We start from the raw sequence: 16,480 nt of genomic DNA on the forward strand, positions 1-16,480 counted from the left end.
GGCCAGAAAATTACATAGTCCAAAGACACGACAGCTGCAATATCATTAATGTGATAACAATTGTTTTATAAAATGTATTAACTATGTTTGATTATTACGATAAAATTACTTATGTAACAATTAACTCATCAGCAATTTTAGGGCACCACGGAAAAAGTTTATTTAACGAGTTACCGTTTTCCGAATTTACTCTTTCATATATCTCTTAAATTTCAGTCATCAATCAGTCATTAGTTAATTGTTTACCTTCTATCAGTCTCATTGTGAATGTCGCAAACTCTTGGATATCTGCACGAACCCTAGCATAAATGATGAATCAGCGATATACCAATTGGCTTATTTATGTATTTACTAACTAAATAATCACACAGAAGTACATGAACACACCCTGGATAGGTTATACATTGGTTACTAATATGATACAATGAAAAGTCCCTAGTGGACTAAACCAATATGACGGCTTGTTTCACCAAATGAAAAGGGAGGAGCAGGTGAGAAAGAGCAGGAGAACAGACAAAGGACTCCACTATTGTACACACAGCTGATAACTAGGCTCATGGAAATGCTAATACTTTGCACATGAACAGCCGCTCATTCGAAAATAAATTTCAAATTACATATTTACGAGTGTAGGCCTTTGTTGTCTCTCTCTGTGATCACCGGTCCGTCTGCTGGAGAGTCAGTCAACAGAAAGTCTCTAGTTTGTCCACCAGAGATCAGTCTTTCTTAGTTGTAGCTTGTTATAATGGATACGTCCGGCATGCCAATGGTCGTTCGATAGGGAAATGTTCTCCAGAATGGATCTTTCAGAGTACTACCTGGTGGTTCTCGGTCGAGTTTACAGACTGAATGTTCCTGTGTAGTCTTCAGTTTTGTAGATTTCCTTCTTCTCTGTTGAAAATAGAATTCTAGCCATTACGTCACTCTCAGCTCACGCTGTCAGTCTCGTTGGCCTCTAGAGTAGTAGCCATTTCAACGTGGGGACCCCGTCCCTGCGTTTGCTTGACTAATGTAAATTCTGTCAGAAGTGGGATTTATACACTTCTGGGAAAAGGGGGGCGTTCCATGACGCCGATGCAATGTCTGTACTCATGGGGGCGTGGCCACTGACTTGGTTAATACTTAATATGAAAAACAATTCTCTCATTTAGAAGGCTAACACCACATTATATATTCTCACAAATAGTTTCATATTTAATCATATACGTTCCCCCACATTTGAATGTGGACCAGATCACTGACAATTATACCCATCCAGAAATAGTTATGTTGTCCTACCGTCTTTAGTTACATAACAAATTATTAACAAATTCGACAGGATTGTTCTTTAAATACACACAGATCATTCCAAATGTTTGGAATACAGAAATACTGTTTAATTATTCAACCTTTTGATGTTACCTTACTGCAACGTCTCTCTCTGTGGTAACAAAGGGATTAACTTCCATTTCTGAGAGTGGGGGGGAAGAGTTTTCCTGCAGATATTTATGACCATCATAAAACTGGAGAGAGGGGGCGCCTATGATCCTCCCCCCCAAGGGCATGTCGTGACACAGCTTTAATGTATATGGCCTGATATCGTCAGATATATCCTTGTTTAAATTAATAGCCTACGACATTGGTGTCATATTGGCTTAAATATGATGGCAGGGAGATTTCAATTTAACATTGAGCTACAACCATTAGTGCCAAGTCAGGAGATCTAGCTTTGTCTAAACTTAACTTTACACCCTCAAGCTTACATAAACCTGCAGAAACAATCTGCTCTGAACTATGATTAATGTTTTTGTAACCCATTTTGACTGTTCTAAACCCACCAAGCCCGAGAATCCCCAAGGACTCTCCTTTTCAGAAGAAGAATGCACATTAAGGTGTCTTTTCTTCCATGTTCAGAAGATTCTTACACTCACATTAAACTTTACAATAGTGGTTTGATGTTCTTGTACCCCTTTGTTAGTGAAGGGGGGTAGCCTAGCAACGGTTCGATATTACACTGTGAAAATGTTTTAAAAGCATATAGCAGAAAGATGGAGTAAAACGACGAATTGATGTGGGGATGGTTTCATGCAGAACTGGTCATGTGGTGCGGTCATTAGTGGTTGATCCATTATTGCTATCACAGCGAACGTTTCAAAACCAAGTGCAATCAGGGTGTTTATTTGGACACACTGTACCAGAACGTTTTGCAAATAAAAATGAGTGTTTCTTATCGGATCCCCAGGTAGTGCATCCCTGTTTTGGCCTATTTTCGTCAGCACACCCTAGCAAAAAAATTATGTTGCCATGTAAAACAAATCAAGGGGTTCCTTAATGGACACACACAGGTAATCCTTTCCTGTTTCAGTCCGTTTTATTTAGTTTGGTGCCAAATGAACACTGGCCTGGTTGTGTCCCAATGCAGGCTGTTTGGGGACGAGTCGGACCTGCAGTTCTGGACGGTGGCGGCCCACTACCTCCAGTCGTTCGCCCAGGCTCGCCACCTCAGTGTGCCCGTCCCCGAGGGCCAGACCCCAGCCGAGGGGACCCAGGCCACCCCACAGGGCCACCTGGACATCTACCACGACACCCTGTGTGAGAGCTTCTATTTCCAGGTGAGCGAAAGAATGGACAAATGGACGTTTAGGATGTTTTTTTATTAGGCAGTGTGCCTTGTCTAACACACTGGAAGCTGGTTGAGGGAGAAATTGGAGAACAGGCTCATTGAAGGCTGGAATTCCATTCCAGCCATTGCAATCAGCCCGTCCTCCAATTTAAAGTGACACCAGCATCCACTGGTCTAACAAATCAATGTGTTGTCTCTACAAGGGATTTATTCTAGTTAACGTCCAAGGAGGTGGGCGTCAGTGTTTGAGAGTTAATGGGTATATACCATTACATTTGTCAAACTGTCAACACCACAGGTTGTATTGGCCCCAGACCACATAGTAATTCCTCTAGCAGACAGTCCCCTGTGACCTCAGCCATTCTGCCGTGTCAGCAGTTTTGACCGGTCAACACAGTCACACAAACCGCCAACTGCCCTCCCTCTTTGGGCCGTTGTTTGTGGTGTGCTCTGTCATTGGCAGTATCCCTTTGCCTTTGCAGAGGAGATGGGGGAGGAGTGAAAAAATAGGAGTGTAGGGCGGAGGAGAAAAGAAACTGAGTAGTTGGACGGAGAAGAGAAGAGTGCCCTGAGAAACAATCCAGCAAGGCTGGTGGATTTTTTTCAACCTTAATAATTGATTGGATCCTCTCGGTGTATCCCAAATTGCACCCTATTCCCTTCATAATGTACTACTTTTTTACCAGAGCTGTATGGGCCCTAGTCAAAATTAGTGTACTTGCACTATATAGGGAATAAGCTGCCATTTTGGACACAGGAGGGTTAGGATTCAGGAGGTGTGCTAAATCGGTGTATATTGATTGGCCTGTCTCTGTTATGTCTATCGCATGACTGGTTGACATGGCAACCACGTGACAACCGGACTCAGCTGTGATCCATCCGCTTGTCAGTTGCCAAGTTGATGGAGAATACTTTTTAATCAGAGATGGTGCATTTGGGCCTTCATGAGCGTCACATTCTTCTGTCGGTCTGTCTAATGGAGATTTCGAGCAACATACTTTTTTTTAGGGCCTAGGAAATATCAATCTTGGATTGTACACTTAACAAAAATATAAAAGCAACATGTAAAGTGTAGGCCCCATGTTTCATGAGACCAAATAAAAGATCCCAGAAATGTTCCATTTGCACACAATTTTTTTTTCTTTTTTCTCTCAAATGTTGTGCACACATTTGTTTACATCCCTGTAAGTGAGCATTTCTCCTTTGCCAAGATAATCCATCCACCTGACAGGTGTGGCATATGAAGAAGCTGATTAAATAGCATGATCATTACACTGATGTACTTGTGCTGGGGACAATAAAAGGCAGCTCTAAAATGTGCAGTTTTGTGTCACAACACGATGCCATGGATGTCTCAAGATTTGAGGGAGTGTGTAATTGGCATGCTGACTGCAGGAATGTCCACCAGAGCTGTTGCCAGAGAATTTAATGTTCATTTCTCTACCATAAGCCGCCTCAAACGTCATTTTGGATAATTTGGCAATAAGTCAAACTGGCCTCACAACCGCAGACCACATGTATGGCGTTGTGTGGGTGAGCCGTTTGCTAATGTTAACGTTATGAACAGTGTGCTCCATGGTGGCGGGGAAGTTATGGTATGGGCAGGCTTAAGCTATGGACAATGAACACAATTGCATTTTATTGATGGCAATTTGAATGGACAGAAATACCCCGACAAGATCCTAAGGCCCATTGGAAAGCCTATTTTTTTTTTATGTATCTCTGACCAACAGATGCATATCAGTCATGTGAAATCCATAGATTAGGGCCTAATGCATTTCAATTGACTGATTTCCTCATATGATTTGTAACTCAGTAAAATCTTTTGTTGTTGCATATTGCGTTTATGTTTTTGTTCCGTATATTTCCATGTTCAAAGTGTAATTTAACAATACTTATTATCATAAGAAATGGCATTGACACATAAACCAATTCAGAAAGCTTTTTCTGTTGACTGGTAGTTGTTCTACTCAATACATCAAATACCAGAACAGTTTCACTAGAATAATCATGTCAATGCTCGAAAGCATAACAATAGTCCTGTTTTTATTTGTCTCGACAACATCTGTGAGAGCCAGACCAGTTTCTCCCCTCCCCTTTAATTGTTGAAATAAGTCTTATTCCTCTATGATCTCATGCCCATGAGATGAAAGTAGACAATGATGAAAGACTCAGAGCACAAGTGCTGCTGGTACACTGTCCATTGTTCACTAGTGTCAAGTAATATCATATTCCATGGGCTGTATGGATCAAGCGTCTCAGAGTAGGAGTGCTGATCTAGGATCAGGACCCCCACAATGTTATTCCTTGTTATCTAAAAGGTAAAACTGATCCTAGATACTCTGAGACACTTCAGCTACATGCCCATTGCCCACCAATATCAACATGAAGAAAAATGATCTGCAATATTAGATAAGATGTGATAAGCTTTCAGTCAAAAATACATTTGTCAGAGTATTCCAAAATCACCATAACATGAGCCTAATGAGAGTACACTGACAGTCTATGTCTATGGAAGGCTTTTGAACCTACTGAACAATAAGACAAATATTGTTCTTTGTATGTGGTTTTATGTCCAAAGCAGGTGGTTGACACAGAATTAATCACTGAATTGAATAAAAGCTCTAGTTACATTTGACGTTTTAGTCATTTAGCAGATGCTCTTATCCAGGGTATCACAATCGTATCAAGTACATTTTCCCTCAAAAAGTAAAGACAGACATGCGTAACTAGCTCCCCTGCATTTAAGTAAAACTGCCAAAGAATACTCACAAGCAGTGGAGGCCGGTGATTGGAGCCGTAAGAAGACGGGCCCACCGCATTGGCCGGAACAAACAGAACGGTACCAAACATGGAAACCACCTTTGACAGTTCACTCCACTCCAACCACCACAATGAGCCCGCTCTCCCACAGGTCCGCCCCACCAGCCTCCACCGCCCACAACATCCAAAAGAGGAAGAATGAATATCTATCATCCTACTTCTCCCTTTTATAATGAAATTGGGCCACCTCCTATGGAAACACCCTTCAGTGCTATCCACACTCCACCATCTCCACTTTTTTCGAAGTGATTGAGTGTGAATATAACACTTAACACACTCCATTGTCTCCACTAAATTGAAAGTAATAGTGTAGATATAACACTAAACAAACCTCCATCGACTTCACTCATTATAAAACAGTCACGTTACGACAGTCCATTATCATTAATGTGATGACTGCTATTCATCGAATAATTACCTACTATGTTTATTACTCTATTAAATTAATCATGTAACAATTAACTCATTAGGAATTTGGGGCACCATGGGAAAAGTTTAACCTCTTGAGCATCTGATCCCGTTAGCGGGATCAAAATCCAGCGAAAAATCATATCGCCAATTAGCATTAAAAAATTATCATAATTTTTTACAAAAATAAAAAATATTTTTTTTTTTTTTTTATAGATACACCTCTCCTGAATCGACCCACGTCGTCCGATTTCAAAAAGGTTTTACAGGAAAAGCAAATCATTAGATTATATTAGATGAGTCCATCTTAAAAAGCAGCTTCATAGCCATTTTCCGACCAACCACTTCCATCACATATTATCAATAAACAGCTAAATGTAGCACTAACCTTTTACAAACTTCATCAGATGGCACCCCTAGGACATCATGTTATACAATGCATGCATTCTTTTGTTCAATAAAGGTCATATTTATATATAAAAACAGCATTTTACATCTCTGTCTGACGTTGACTACCTAATTTCCCCTCAAAAGCGTCCCGGTAAACAATGCTACGTTTCAATAAATTGCTATACTATAACGATTTTTTAAATGTATATTGTCAATCTAACATTTATAGATGAATATCTCTTGAGAACACCCGTCATACCAGATTTTAAATTAACTTTACTGGGTAATCACACTTTGCGATAAAAGGAGATGCGATACTCAGAAAATCAGCTAATATACAGTGCTCGGCGCCATCTTGGATGCAACAGTATGAACCATCTCATCTTCAATAATATTGTCAATAATCGCCTACCTTTAGTTGTCTTCATCAGAAAGCATCCCAGGTCCACAACAGATGTATTTTCGGTCAAAAAGTCCATACTTCACGTTCCATTAGCCTGATGTTGGTAGCGCGTCCTATGGCTCTCTCCAAACGCAGCTCTGCACTTCATACTGAAAGCAATCCTCGCGCATGTAGGTTCGTTCAAACATGTCAAACGTTGTATAAAATAAATGTTCAGGGCCACTAACACCAAGAGAGCCAATAAGATTCGAGGGGGATGATTTCATTGCCTTTAAAACCGTTTCCAAAGGTGGGGGCAGACATGGCCGCCGGCGTCATAATGGTGATGGCCCATCCCCTGTGACCAATTTCAAACTCCTGTCATTCACTGAGTTTTGACTCTATAAGGCTCAAACCACTGTGAAAGGACTGGCGACATCTAGTGGAAGCAATAGGAAGTGCCAAAATATTCCTAAACCCCTGTGTTTTTCAATGGGATAGGTTAGAACTCAATACAACACATCAGGTATCCACTTCCTGTCAGAAAATGTCTCAGGGTTTTGCCTGCCAAATGAGTTCTGTTATACTCACAGACACCATTCAAACAGTTTTAGAAACTTTAGAGTGTTTTCTATCCATATATAATAAGTATATGCATGCCCTATCTTCTGAGTTTGATTAGTAGGCCGTTGAAAATGGGAACGATTTTTTTTCAAAATGCGCTGTGGCGCCCCCTATCCTAGGGTATCCTCAAGAGGTTAATGAGTTACCATTTCACAAATTAACTCAAGAATATATAGATATCATACCAGTCATCAATTAATAGTTTCCTCATATCAGTCTCATTCTGAACATCGTAGACTCCATCAATCTGCACAAACCCGGGTCTCACTGATCATTCCATACCACACAAATTGATTTGGTTATTTATTCACTAATAAGCTAAGTGATAACATAAGATACACATATACCAACGGTATAGGTTATTGAATAGAAACGTAATACGATGACAACAAGTCCCTGGCAGACTAATATGACACTGGTTACCCAAGATGGAAATATAGAGCGAGAGAGAAACAACACTTGGATACATTTGTAAACTACGCTTAGTTTAGTCCGAATACCGTGCCCCAAACTGCCGCTCTTATGGGTAAGAAGTAATGTATGTAAAAAAAAGAAACGTCCTCACTGTCAACTGCGTTTTATTATCAGCAAACTTAACATTTGTAAATATTTGTATGACCATAAGATTCAATAACTGAGACATACACTGAACAGACATGTGCCTAACAGAAATTGAATAATGTGTCCCTGAACAAAGGGGGGGGGGGGTCAAATCAAAAGTAACAGTCAGTATCTGGTGTGGCCACCAGCTGCATGAAGTACTGCAGTGCATCTCCTCCTCGTGGACTGCACCATATTTGCCAGTTCTTGCTGTGAGATGTTACCCCACTCTTCCACCAAGGCACCTGCAAGTTCACGGACATTTTTGGGTGGAATGGCCCTAGCCCTCACCCGCCGATCCAACAGGTCCCAGACATGCTCAATGGGATTGAGATCCGGGCTCTATGCTGGCCATGGCAGAACACTGACATTCCTGTCTTGCAGCAAATCACGCACAGAACGAGCAGTATGGCTGGTGGCATTGTCATGCTGGAGGGTCATGTCAGGATGAGCCTGCAGGAAGGGTACAACATGAGGGAGGAGGATGTCTTCCCTGTAACGCACAGCATTGAGATTACCTGCAATGACAACAAGCTCAGTCCGATGATGCTGTGACACACCGCCCCAGACCATGACGGTTCCTCCATCTCCAAATCGATCCCGCTCCAGAGTACAGGCCTCGGTGTAACGCTCATTCCATCGACGATAAAAGTGAATCCGACCATCACCCCTGGTGAGACAAAACTGCAACTCGTCAGTGAAGAGCACTTTTTGCCAGTCCTGTCTGGTCCAGCAACGGTGGGTTTGTGCCCATAGGTGACGTTGTTTCCGGTGATGTCTGATGAGGACCTGCCTTACAACAGGCCCTCAGTCCAGCCTCTCTCAGCCTATTGCGGACAGTCTGAGCACTGATGGAAGGATTGTACATTCCTGGTGTAACTCAGGCAGTTGTTGCCATCCTGTACCTGTCCCGCAGGTGTGATGTTCGGATGTACCGATCCTGTGCAGGTGTTGTTACACGTGGTCTGCCACTGCGAGGACGATCAGCTGTCTGTCCCATCTCCCTGTAGCGCTGTCTTAGGCGTCTCACAGTACGGACATTGCAAATTATTTCCCTGGCCACATCTACAGTCTTCATGCCTCCTTGCAGCATGCCTAAGGCACGTTGACACAGATGAGCAGGGACCCTGGGCATCTTTCTTCTTTTTTTTTTCAGAGTCAGTAGAAAGGACTCTTTAGTGTCCTAAGTTTTCATAACTGTGACCTTAATTGCCTACCCTCTGTAAACTGTTAGTGTCTTAACAACCGTTCCACAGGTGCATGTTCATTAATTGTTTATGGTTAATTGAACAAGCATGGGAAACAGTGTTTAAAACCTTTATAATGAAGATCTGTGAAGTCATTTGGATTTGACGAATTATCTTTGATAGATGGGGTCCTGAAAAAGGGATGTTTTTTATTAAAAAAATTGCACGTTGAAGGTCTTTGTTGGTGTATCTCTGTTGGGCCCAGACCTTCGTGGGCCAGGTTCAGTGATAAGGGTTTGACAGAGGACTTGTTCTTTGAATGTCCTTCTCCTTCGTTCTCAGGTGTAAGTCTCTGATTGTCCACAAGATGTCATATTGTCCTTCTTAGTTGTCTGTTTACTTGCACTCGTTCTGGAAGAATAGTCTCCTGAGGACAGCTAATCAGCCATGTCAATGATTCCAGAGTGGTGATAAAAGCAGTGTAGACGAACAATGATTTGAAGAGAAGAACCATATGGTCCTGCTGAAATTCACATTCTTAGATACAGGTCTCAGTACTCAACTGTATCATTGATTGTTATAAGGTTCCTTTGTCTTCTTCAAACTCGTGTTGCATTTCGGGGTCGTGACTAATTGTAGGCCTCAGCTGCAGCTTGTGTCCCTTCTAGTCTGATATGTTAATTCTTAACTAAAACGCTTTATACCCTCGGGTAGAAAGGGGGTGTTTACGTCTTGCTGACACACTCTCTGGGTTCCCTGGGGTGTAGCTAGTTAAGAGGCAAGGTATCACAATTTACAATGATCTCGTTAGAGAAATAAAATCACAATCTTATCGTCACAAAACATTCACTTTATCCTGGATATTTTCCACACAACGCAAAGCATGTAAACATGACATACACTGTATGAAAATTCTTCAAGTTACAATGTTTTCGTTATAATGTCTTCATGCAACTTTTAATGACATCCCAAAATAGACGTTAATTTTCCATATTCCATCTCTCATCAGTCCCAATATTCGGATTTTGAAATAAATTGTCCCAGTGTCCATGGTTTGATGTTGAAGTTCTTGGGCGGTAAACTCTTCTGTAACACAGAGACATTCCATTTGCCCAAATTAGGCCTCAGAAGGAATCGTCTGCTGCCCATGGTTTACGATCGAGGTGTCATAAACCCCCCCCCCCCCCCCCCACATCCATCCCTCTCCCCCTCTGCGAGAGAGAGAGCTCTGTAGAGCTGATCCACTGTAACCTGATCCTTTGGATCATCACAGGAGATTCATGGCAGGACTGTGGTCAGAGCATGTTAAAACAGAACCCCCCTGAACTTAGACAATAAGCAAAGGTCAACTTCAAGTAACAAGACACTTTTCAATCTCTGTCAAATTTCAGTCTCTTTGTTCATCAGGCTCAGCTCGCCTCCACACTTTTGCTCTCTTCTTTAGCTTTAGCAGGTTAACTAAGATGGTGTAGCAGATGGGGAAGATGATGATGGCACCAAAACAGCCACCACTCTCTCCTCTATCCATCTTCAACTGTTGCAGCAACATGTTCTGAACACTACATTTACCTGCAGTGAACATATGTGTTTAGCACTCTCCCCTTAGTTGTCATAGAGAACTTTGGTATTTTATTTATTTTTATTTAACCTTTATTTAACTAGGTAATGGGTGGTACACAGCACTTCTTCTGCCCAGCATCTTCTCGTCAGTCCTCTTATAATACTCTGATTAGCTCTTGTGTTTTGGAAAATCCATCGAGTCTATCCACTAGACAATGTAATTCTAGATTTTATTACTTTTCTTCTTTGCTCTGAAAACACTTTCATGCATTTGTCTGAGTTCCATCAATTATCCTGCAGTGAACATTAAATGCAATCATTGTGATGGGGTGGTGCGGAATATAAATGTCTGGTGAAGCGTGGCAGTGCAATAGAATAATGATTCTTGAATATTTAAACAAAATGTAATGACATGGTCTGCTCTTTACCTAGTCTCTATCCCTTTACCTTCTTACTCTCCATCTCCTGTCTCTCATACTTTCTCTTCTTCTACTCATGTAATGATCTCTTAAACAATCTCACCAGGCCAAAAATGTATTTTTATATTTCGGGAATTTAAGAGGTTGGTCGATTAAATAACTAGATGACAATTGTGATTGCCACTCGTACCACGTGACTTGAGGATTGCTTTTGCTATGTTTTGTTTATAACTTAATTGAATGTACCTTTACTATATGTGTGTAACTTTAGTAACTGTTGATGGCTGCCATCTTGAAACAGGTCTCTCTTGTAAAATAGATTTTTATTTCAATGATACGAATCTGGATAAGTACATGTTAAATAATAATCTCTCCATCTCTTCACCTCTTTCTCTCTCCATCTCTCAATCTCGCTCTCTGTATGTTGTAACAGAGGTTCCAGTTGGAGCGAGTCCATCTACAGGAGGTGAAGAGGTCCAGTTATGAACACACCAAGAAGTGTGCTGACCAGCTCCTCCTGCTGGGACAGGTCAGTACTACTGTCTTTACACTACTGTATGGGCTTCTGTAGAAGTTGTCATATGCACACACAAATACAATATACTGTATTCTTTCTATCAGACTAAATCTCTATTTTGTACACAAACACTTGTACACACACACTCGCCTGAGCACACCTGCAGAAGAACATATACTGCAGTCGGTCTTTCATACGAATATCACTCTTTCACACACAAAATATTTACAACGCACACACTGTTCTTTTCTGCTTGCTCCCTCGCTCCCTCTTTCTCTCACCCCCTCTCGCCCAGCCTCCACTCTGGGTGGAGCCTGATGGACAGGGATGAGTGTTGTTGCTCTCTTTCCCTCCAACACCCCTGTCAGTGGAGGATGAAGACGCGCCAATAGGGTTGTTAAGGTGACCGTATTACAGCCACACCGGCAGTCACCAGTTATGACCACAGTCAAATTCTACGTGACCGCTGAGTTACGGTAACAAGGCTACTCCAAAACTGCGCTCTGTATGAATGCCGCCACTCGTACCACTGATGGTCATTAGTAGCCTACCAAACTTGCTAATGGCCTCGTACTTGGCGCTCTATTGTCCCTCTAATCACTCTGACATCAATGCAAATATAATCAAAAATCAAATCAAACACTTCATGCCATTGGAACACATTTTGGAATGTGAGGCTGATAATTAGCTAGTTGATAAGCTGAAATAGGTTAGTAACATCTGAGGTTGGAGCGAAAACCTTCAGGAGGGTTAGCTCTCAAGGAACAGAGTTGGAGAAATTCAGCTCCTAAAATAGCTTGTTGATGCGTGAAATGAAATGTGTTCTTATTGCGCAACATTTCTATACACTATATCAAATAATATCAAATAAAATGTGATTTGATTTGTAATTTATACAGTAATGTTGGGTATTATCAACAGTAAAATACTATGTTTTACTGCAGCATACTGTAAATTATGGTACATTTTGTGGCTGGGGATAGAATTATTGAATTTCTAATGGTTACCGTATCTTTGGAGTGCCAGAACCCTTTTCACCACTAGTGGGCGCATGGTATTGTTGTTTCTGATGTATTAACATATTTTGACGCATGTAAGAGGCTATATTTGTTGCACCTGTGAGAGAGATTTTTTTTTTACATGTATTTTTTATTTAACTAGGCAAGTCAGTTAAGAACAAATTCTTATTTACAATGACTAGGAACAGTGGGTTAACTAGGACAGAAGAATTTATAACTGACTTTTTCAGATATAACATAGGTACAGCAGATCCCCTTATTGTATGGGACACTTAAGTGTGCCTTTAGAGACAATGCAATTCAGTACTCATCTATAAAACAAAAGCAATTTAGATCAAAAGAGTCCATATTAAACAAAGGAAATTGAAGGACTAACAGTACAGTTAGATAGCAATAAAAAACGGTACCATAGAGGCACAGAATAAGTTAGAGGAAAAACAAAAACAAATGGAGGAACTTATTCAAGAAAGATCCAGTGTAATATATTATAAAAATTAAGCGAACTGGATGGAATATGGGGAAAAAAGCACCAAATTCTTTTTCAATCTTCAATATATTAATGCTACCAACATTTTTTTATTAAAACTTGTTACAAATGATGGAGTCACGCATGATTCACCAAATTATATTTTGAAAGAGGAAGAAAAGTATTTTAAGAATATGTTTTCGTTTCAGGTTCCTCTATCTCCACTAACTGAAACTAATTGTATGTTTTTTTCCCCTAATAATAATGTAAAATTAACATCTGTACAGAAAGACTCATGTGAAGGCCAAATTACAGAGGAGGAACTTCTTGATGTAATTAGGGCCTTTAAGGATGGGAAAACTCCAGGGCTGGATGGCATACCAGTGGAAGTATACAAAACTTTTTTTCATATACTCAAAGTACCATTATTAGCATGTTTTAACCACTCCTATATAAATGGTAGATTATCAGACACACAACAAGGTCTGATATCATTATTACTGAAACGGGACCCAAATGGTATATATAAAGATCCAGTCCATTTAAAAAATTGGAGACCTCTTACACTTCAGTGTTGTGATGCAAAAATCCTAGCAAATGCTTGGCGCATAGAATTAAGAAAGTATTGTCAGATATTATTCATCCTAATCAGACAGGTTTTTTACATGGACGATACATTGGAGATAATATAAGACAAGTACTGGAAACAATAGAATACTATGACATTTCGGGGACACCAGGCCTGGTTTTCATAGCTGATTTTGAAAAGGCTTTTGATAAAGTACGACGAGTTTATATATAAATGCCTAGAATATTTCAATTTTGGGGAATCTCTTATAAAATGGGTTAAAGTTATGTATAGTAACCCTAGGTGTAAAACAGTAAATAATGGCTACATCTCAGAAAGTTTTAAACTATCTAGAGGAGTAAAACAAGGTTGTCCACTATCGGCATATTTATTTATTATTGCAATTGAAATGTTAGCTGTTAAGATTAGCTCAAACAATAATATTAAGGGATTAGAAATCCGTGGCTTACAAACCAAGGTGTCATTGTACGCCGATGATTCATGTTTTCTTATAAAACCACAATTAGTCTCTCCACGGCCTCATAGAGGATCTAGATACTTTTGCTATCCTCTCTGGATTAAAACCAAATAATGATAATTATTATATTACGTATTGGATCACAAAAAAATGCACATTTTACATTACCATGTAGTTTACCAATTAAATGGTCTGATGGAGATGTGGACATACTCGGTATACAAATCCCAAAAGAAAGAAATGATCACACTTCAATACATTTTTATAGAAAGTTGGCAAAAAAAGGTAAGATCTTGGTACCATGGAAAGGAAAATACCTGTCTATTTGTGGAAAAATCACCCTGATTAACTCTTTAATCGCATCACAGTTTACCTATTTGCTTATGGTTTTGCCTACACCTAGTGACCTGCTTTTTAAATTATATGAACAAAAAATATTCCATTTTATTTGGAACGGCAAGCCAGATAAAATTAAAAGGGTCTATTTATATAACGAATATGAATTCGGAGGGCAGAAATTATTACATATTAAAGCATTAGACCTCTCACTAAAGGCATCAGTCATACCAAAGTTATATTTAAATCCAAACTGGTTTTCTAGTAAATTGGTACAAATGTCTCATCCTATGTTCAAGAAGGGCCTTTTTCCCTTTATTCAGATTACACCTGCCCACTTTCGGTTGTTTGAAAAGGAAATAATCTCCAAAATATCCTTATTTTTTAACCTCTTACATCTAGACGTTCCGCTAGCGGAACACCTGCTCCAGTATCCAATGATAGGCGTGGCGCGAATTACAAATTCCTCAAAAATACAAAAACTTCAATTTTTCAAACATATGACTATTTTACAGCATTTTAAAGACAAGACTCTCCTTTATCTAACCACACTGTCCGATTTCAAAAAGGCTTTACAGCGAAAGCAAAACATTAGATTATGTCAGCAGAGTACCCAGCCAGAAATAATCAGACACCCATTTTTCAAGCTAGCATATAATGTCACAAAAAAACAAAACCACAGCTAAATGCAGCACTAACCTTTGATGATCTTCATCAGATGACACGCCTAGGACATTATGTTATACAATACATGCATGTTTTGTTCAATCAAGTTCATATTTATATCAAAAAACAGCTTTTTACATTAGCATGTGATGTTCAGAACTAGCATTCCCACCGAACACTTGCGGTGAATTTACTAAATTACTCACGATAAACGTTCACAAAAAACATAACAATTATTTTAAGAATTATAGATACAGAACTCCTTTGTGCAATCGAGGTGTCCAATTTTAAAATAGCTTTTCGGTGAAAGCACATTTTGCAATATTCTGAGTAGATAGCCCGGCCATCACGGCTAGCTATTTTGACACCCACCAAGTTTAGCCCTGACCAAACTCCGATTTACTATTAGAAAAGTTTGATTACCTTTGGTGTTCTTCGTCAGAATGCACTCCCAGGACTTCTACTTCAATAACAAATGTTGGTTTGGTTCAAAATAATCCATAGTTATATCCAAATAGCGGCGTTTTGTTCGTGCGTTCAAGACACTATCCAAGGGTGACGAAGGGTCACGCGCACGACGCATTTCGTGACAAAAAAAAATCGAAATATTCCATTACCGTACTTCGAAGCATGTCAAACGCTGTTTAAAATCAATTTTTATGCAATTTTTCTCGTAAAAAAGCGATAATATTCCGCCCGGGAGTGGTGGTTTTCGTTCACAGATGAAAGAATAAAAACATGGAGTCGACTCGTGCACGAGCCTAAGTCTCATAGTACTGTGACCGGCCACTATCCAAACGCGCTACTGTTTTTCAGCCATAGCCTGCAAAGCCACGATTCAGCTTTTTGCCGCCTTCTGAGAGCCCATGGGAGCCGTAGGAAGTGTCACATAACAGCAGAGATCCCCTGTATTGGATAGAGATAATCAAGAAGGCCAAGAAATGGTCAGACAGGGTACTTCCTGTACAGAATCTTCTCAGGTTTTGGCCTGCCAAATGAGTTCTGTTATACTCACAGACACCATTCAAACAGTTTTAGAAACTTTGGAGTGTTTTCTATCCAAAGCTAATAATTATATGCATATTCTAGTTTCTGGGCAGGAGTAATAATCAGATTAAATCGGGTACGTTTTTTATCCGGCCGTGAAAATACTGCCCCCTAGCCATAACAGGTTAAACGAGCCTTAGAAAGTTGGTTGCAATTTCAGTTTAATCCACCTGAAAAGACAGAACAATTAATACAACAAATATTGTGGTTAAATTCAAATATAGTACCGTATTTTCCGGACTATTAAGCGCACCTGAATATAAGCATCACCCACTGAATTTAAAAAAATAATATTATTTTGAACATAAATAAGCCTCACATGTCTATAAGCCGCAGGTGCCTACCGGTACATTGAAACAAATTAACTTTACACAGGCTTTAACGAAAC

The 16,480-nt window shown here is 39.9% G+C and overlaps 1 protein-coding gene across 2 annotated transcripts in view; it reads left to right on the forward strand.

The window, feature by feature from the left end:
- wdr11 (WD repeat domain 11) overlaps positions 1-16,480 on the forward strand; it is a 236,000-nt gene that overhangs the window by 192,228 nt on the left and 27,292 nt on the right. For both annotated transcript variants that reach the window (XM_014154429.3, XM_014154430.3), the window contains exons 23-24: positions 2,402-2,591; positions 11,429-11,524. In XM_014154429.3, the coding sequence (XP_014009904.1) occupies positions 2,402-2,591; positions 11,429-11,524 (286 nt within the window). The remainder of the gene's footprint in view (positions 1-2,401; positions 2,592-11,428; positions 11,525-16,480) is intronic.

This window comes from Salmo salar, chromosome 18 (assembly GCF_965601325.2).
Source record: "Salmo salar chromosome 18, fSalSal1, whole genome shotgun sequence".
Taxonomy (NCBI): domain Eukaryota; kingdom Metazoa; phylum Chordata; class Actinopteri; order Salmoniformes; family Salmonidae; genus Salmo; species Salmo salar.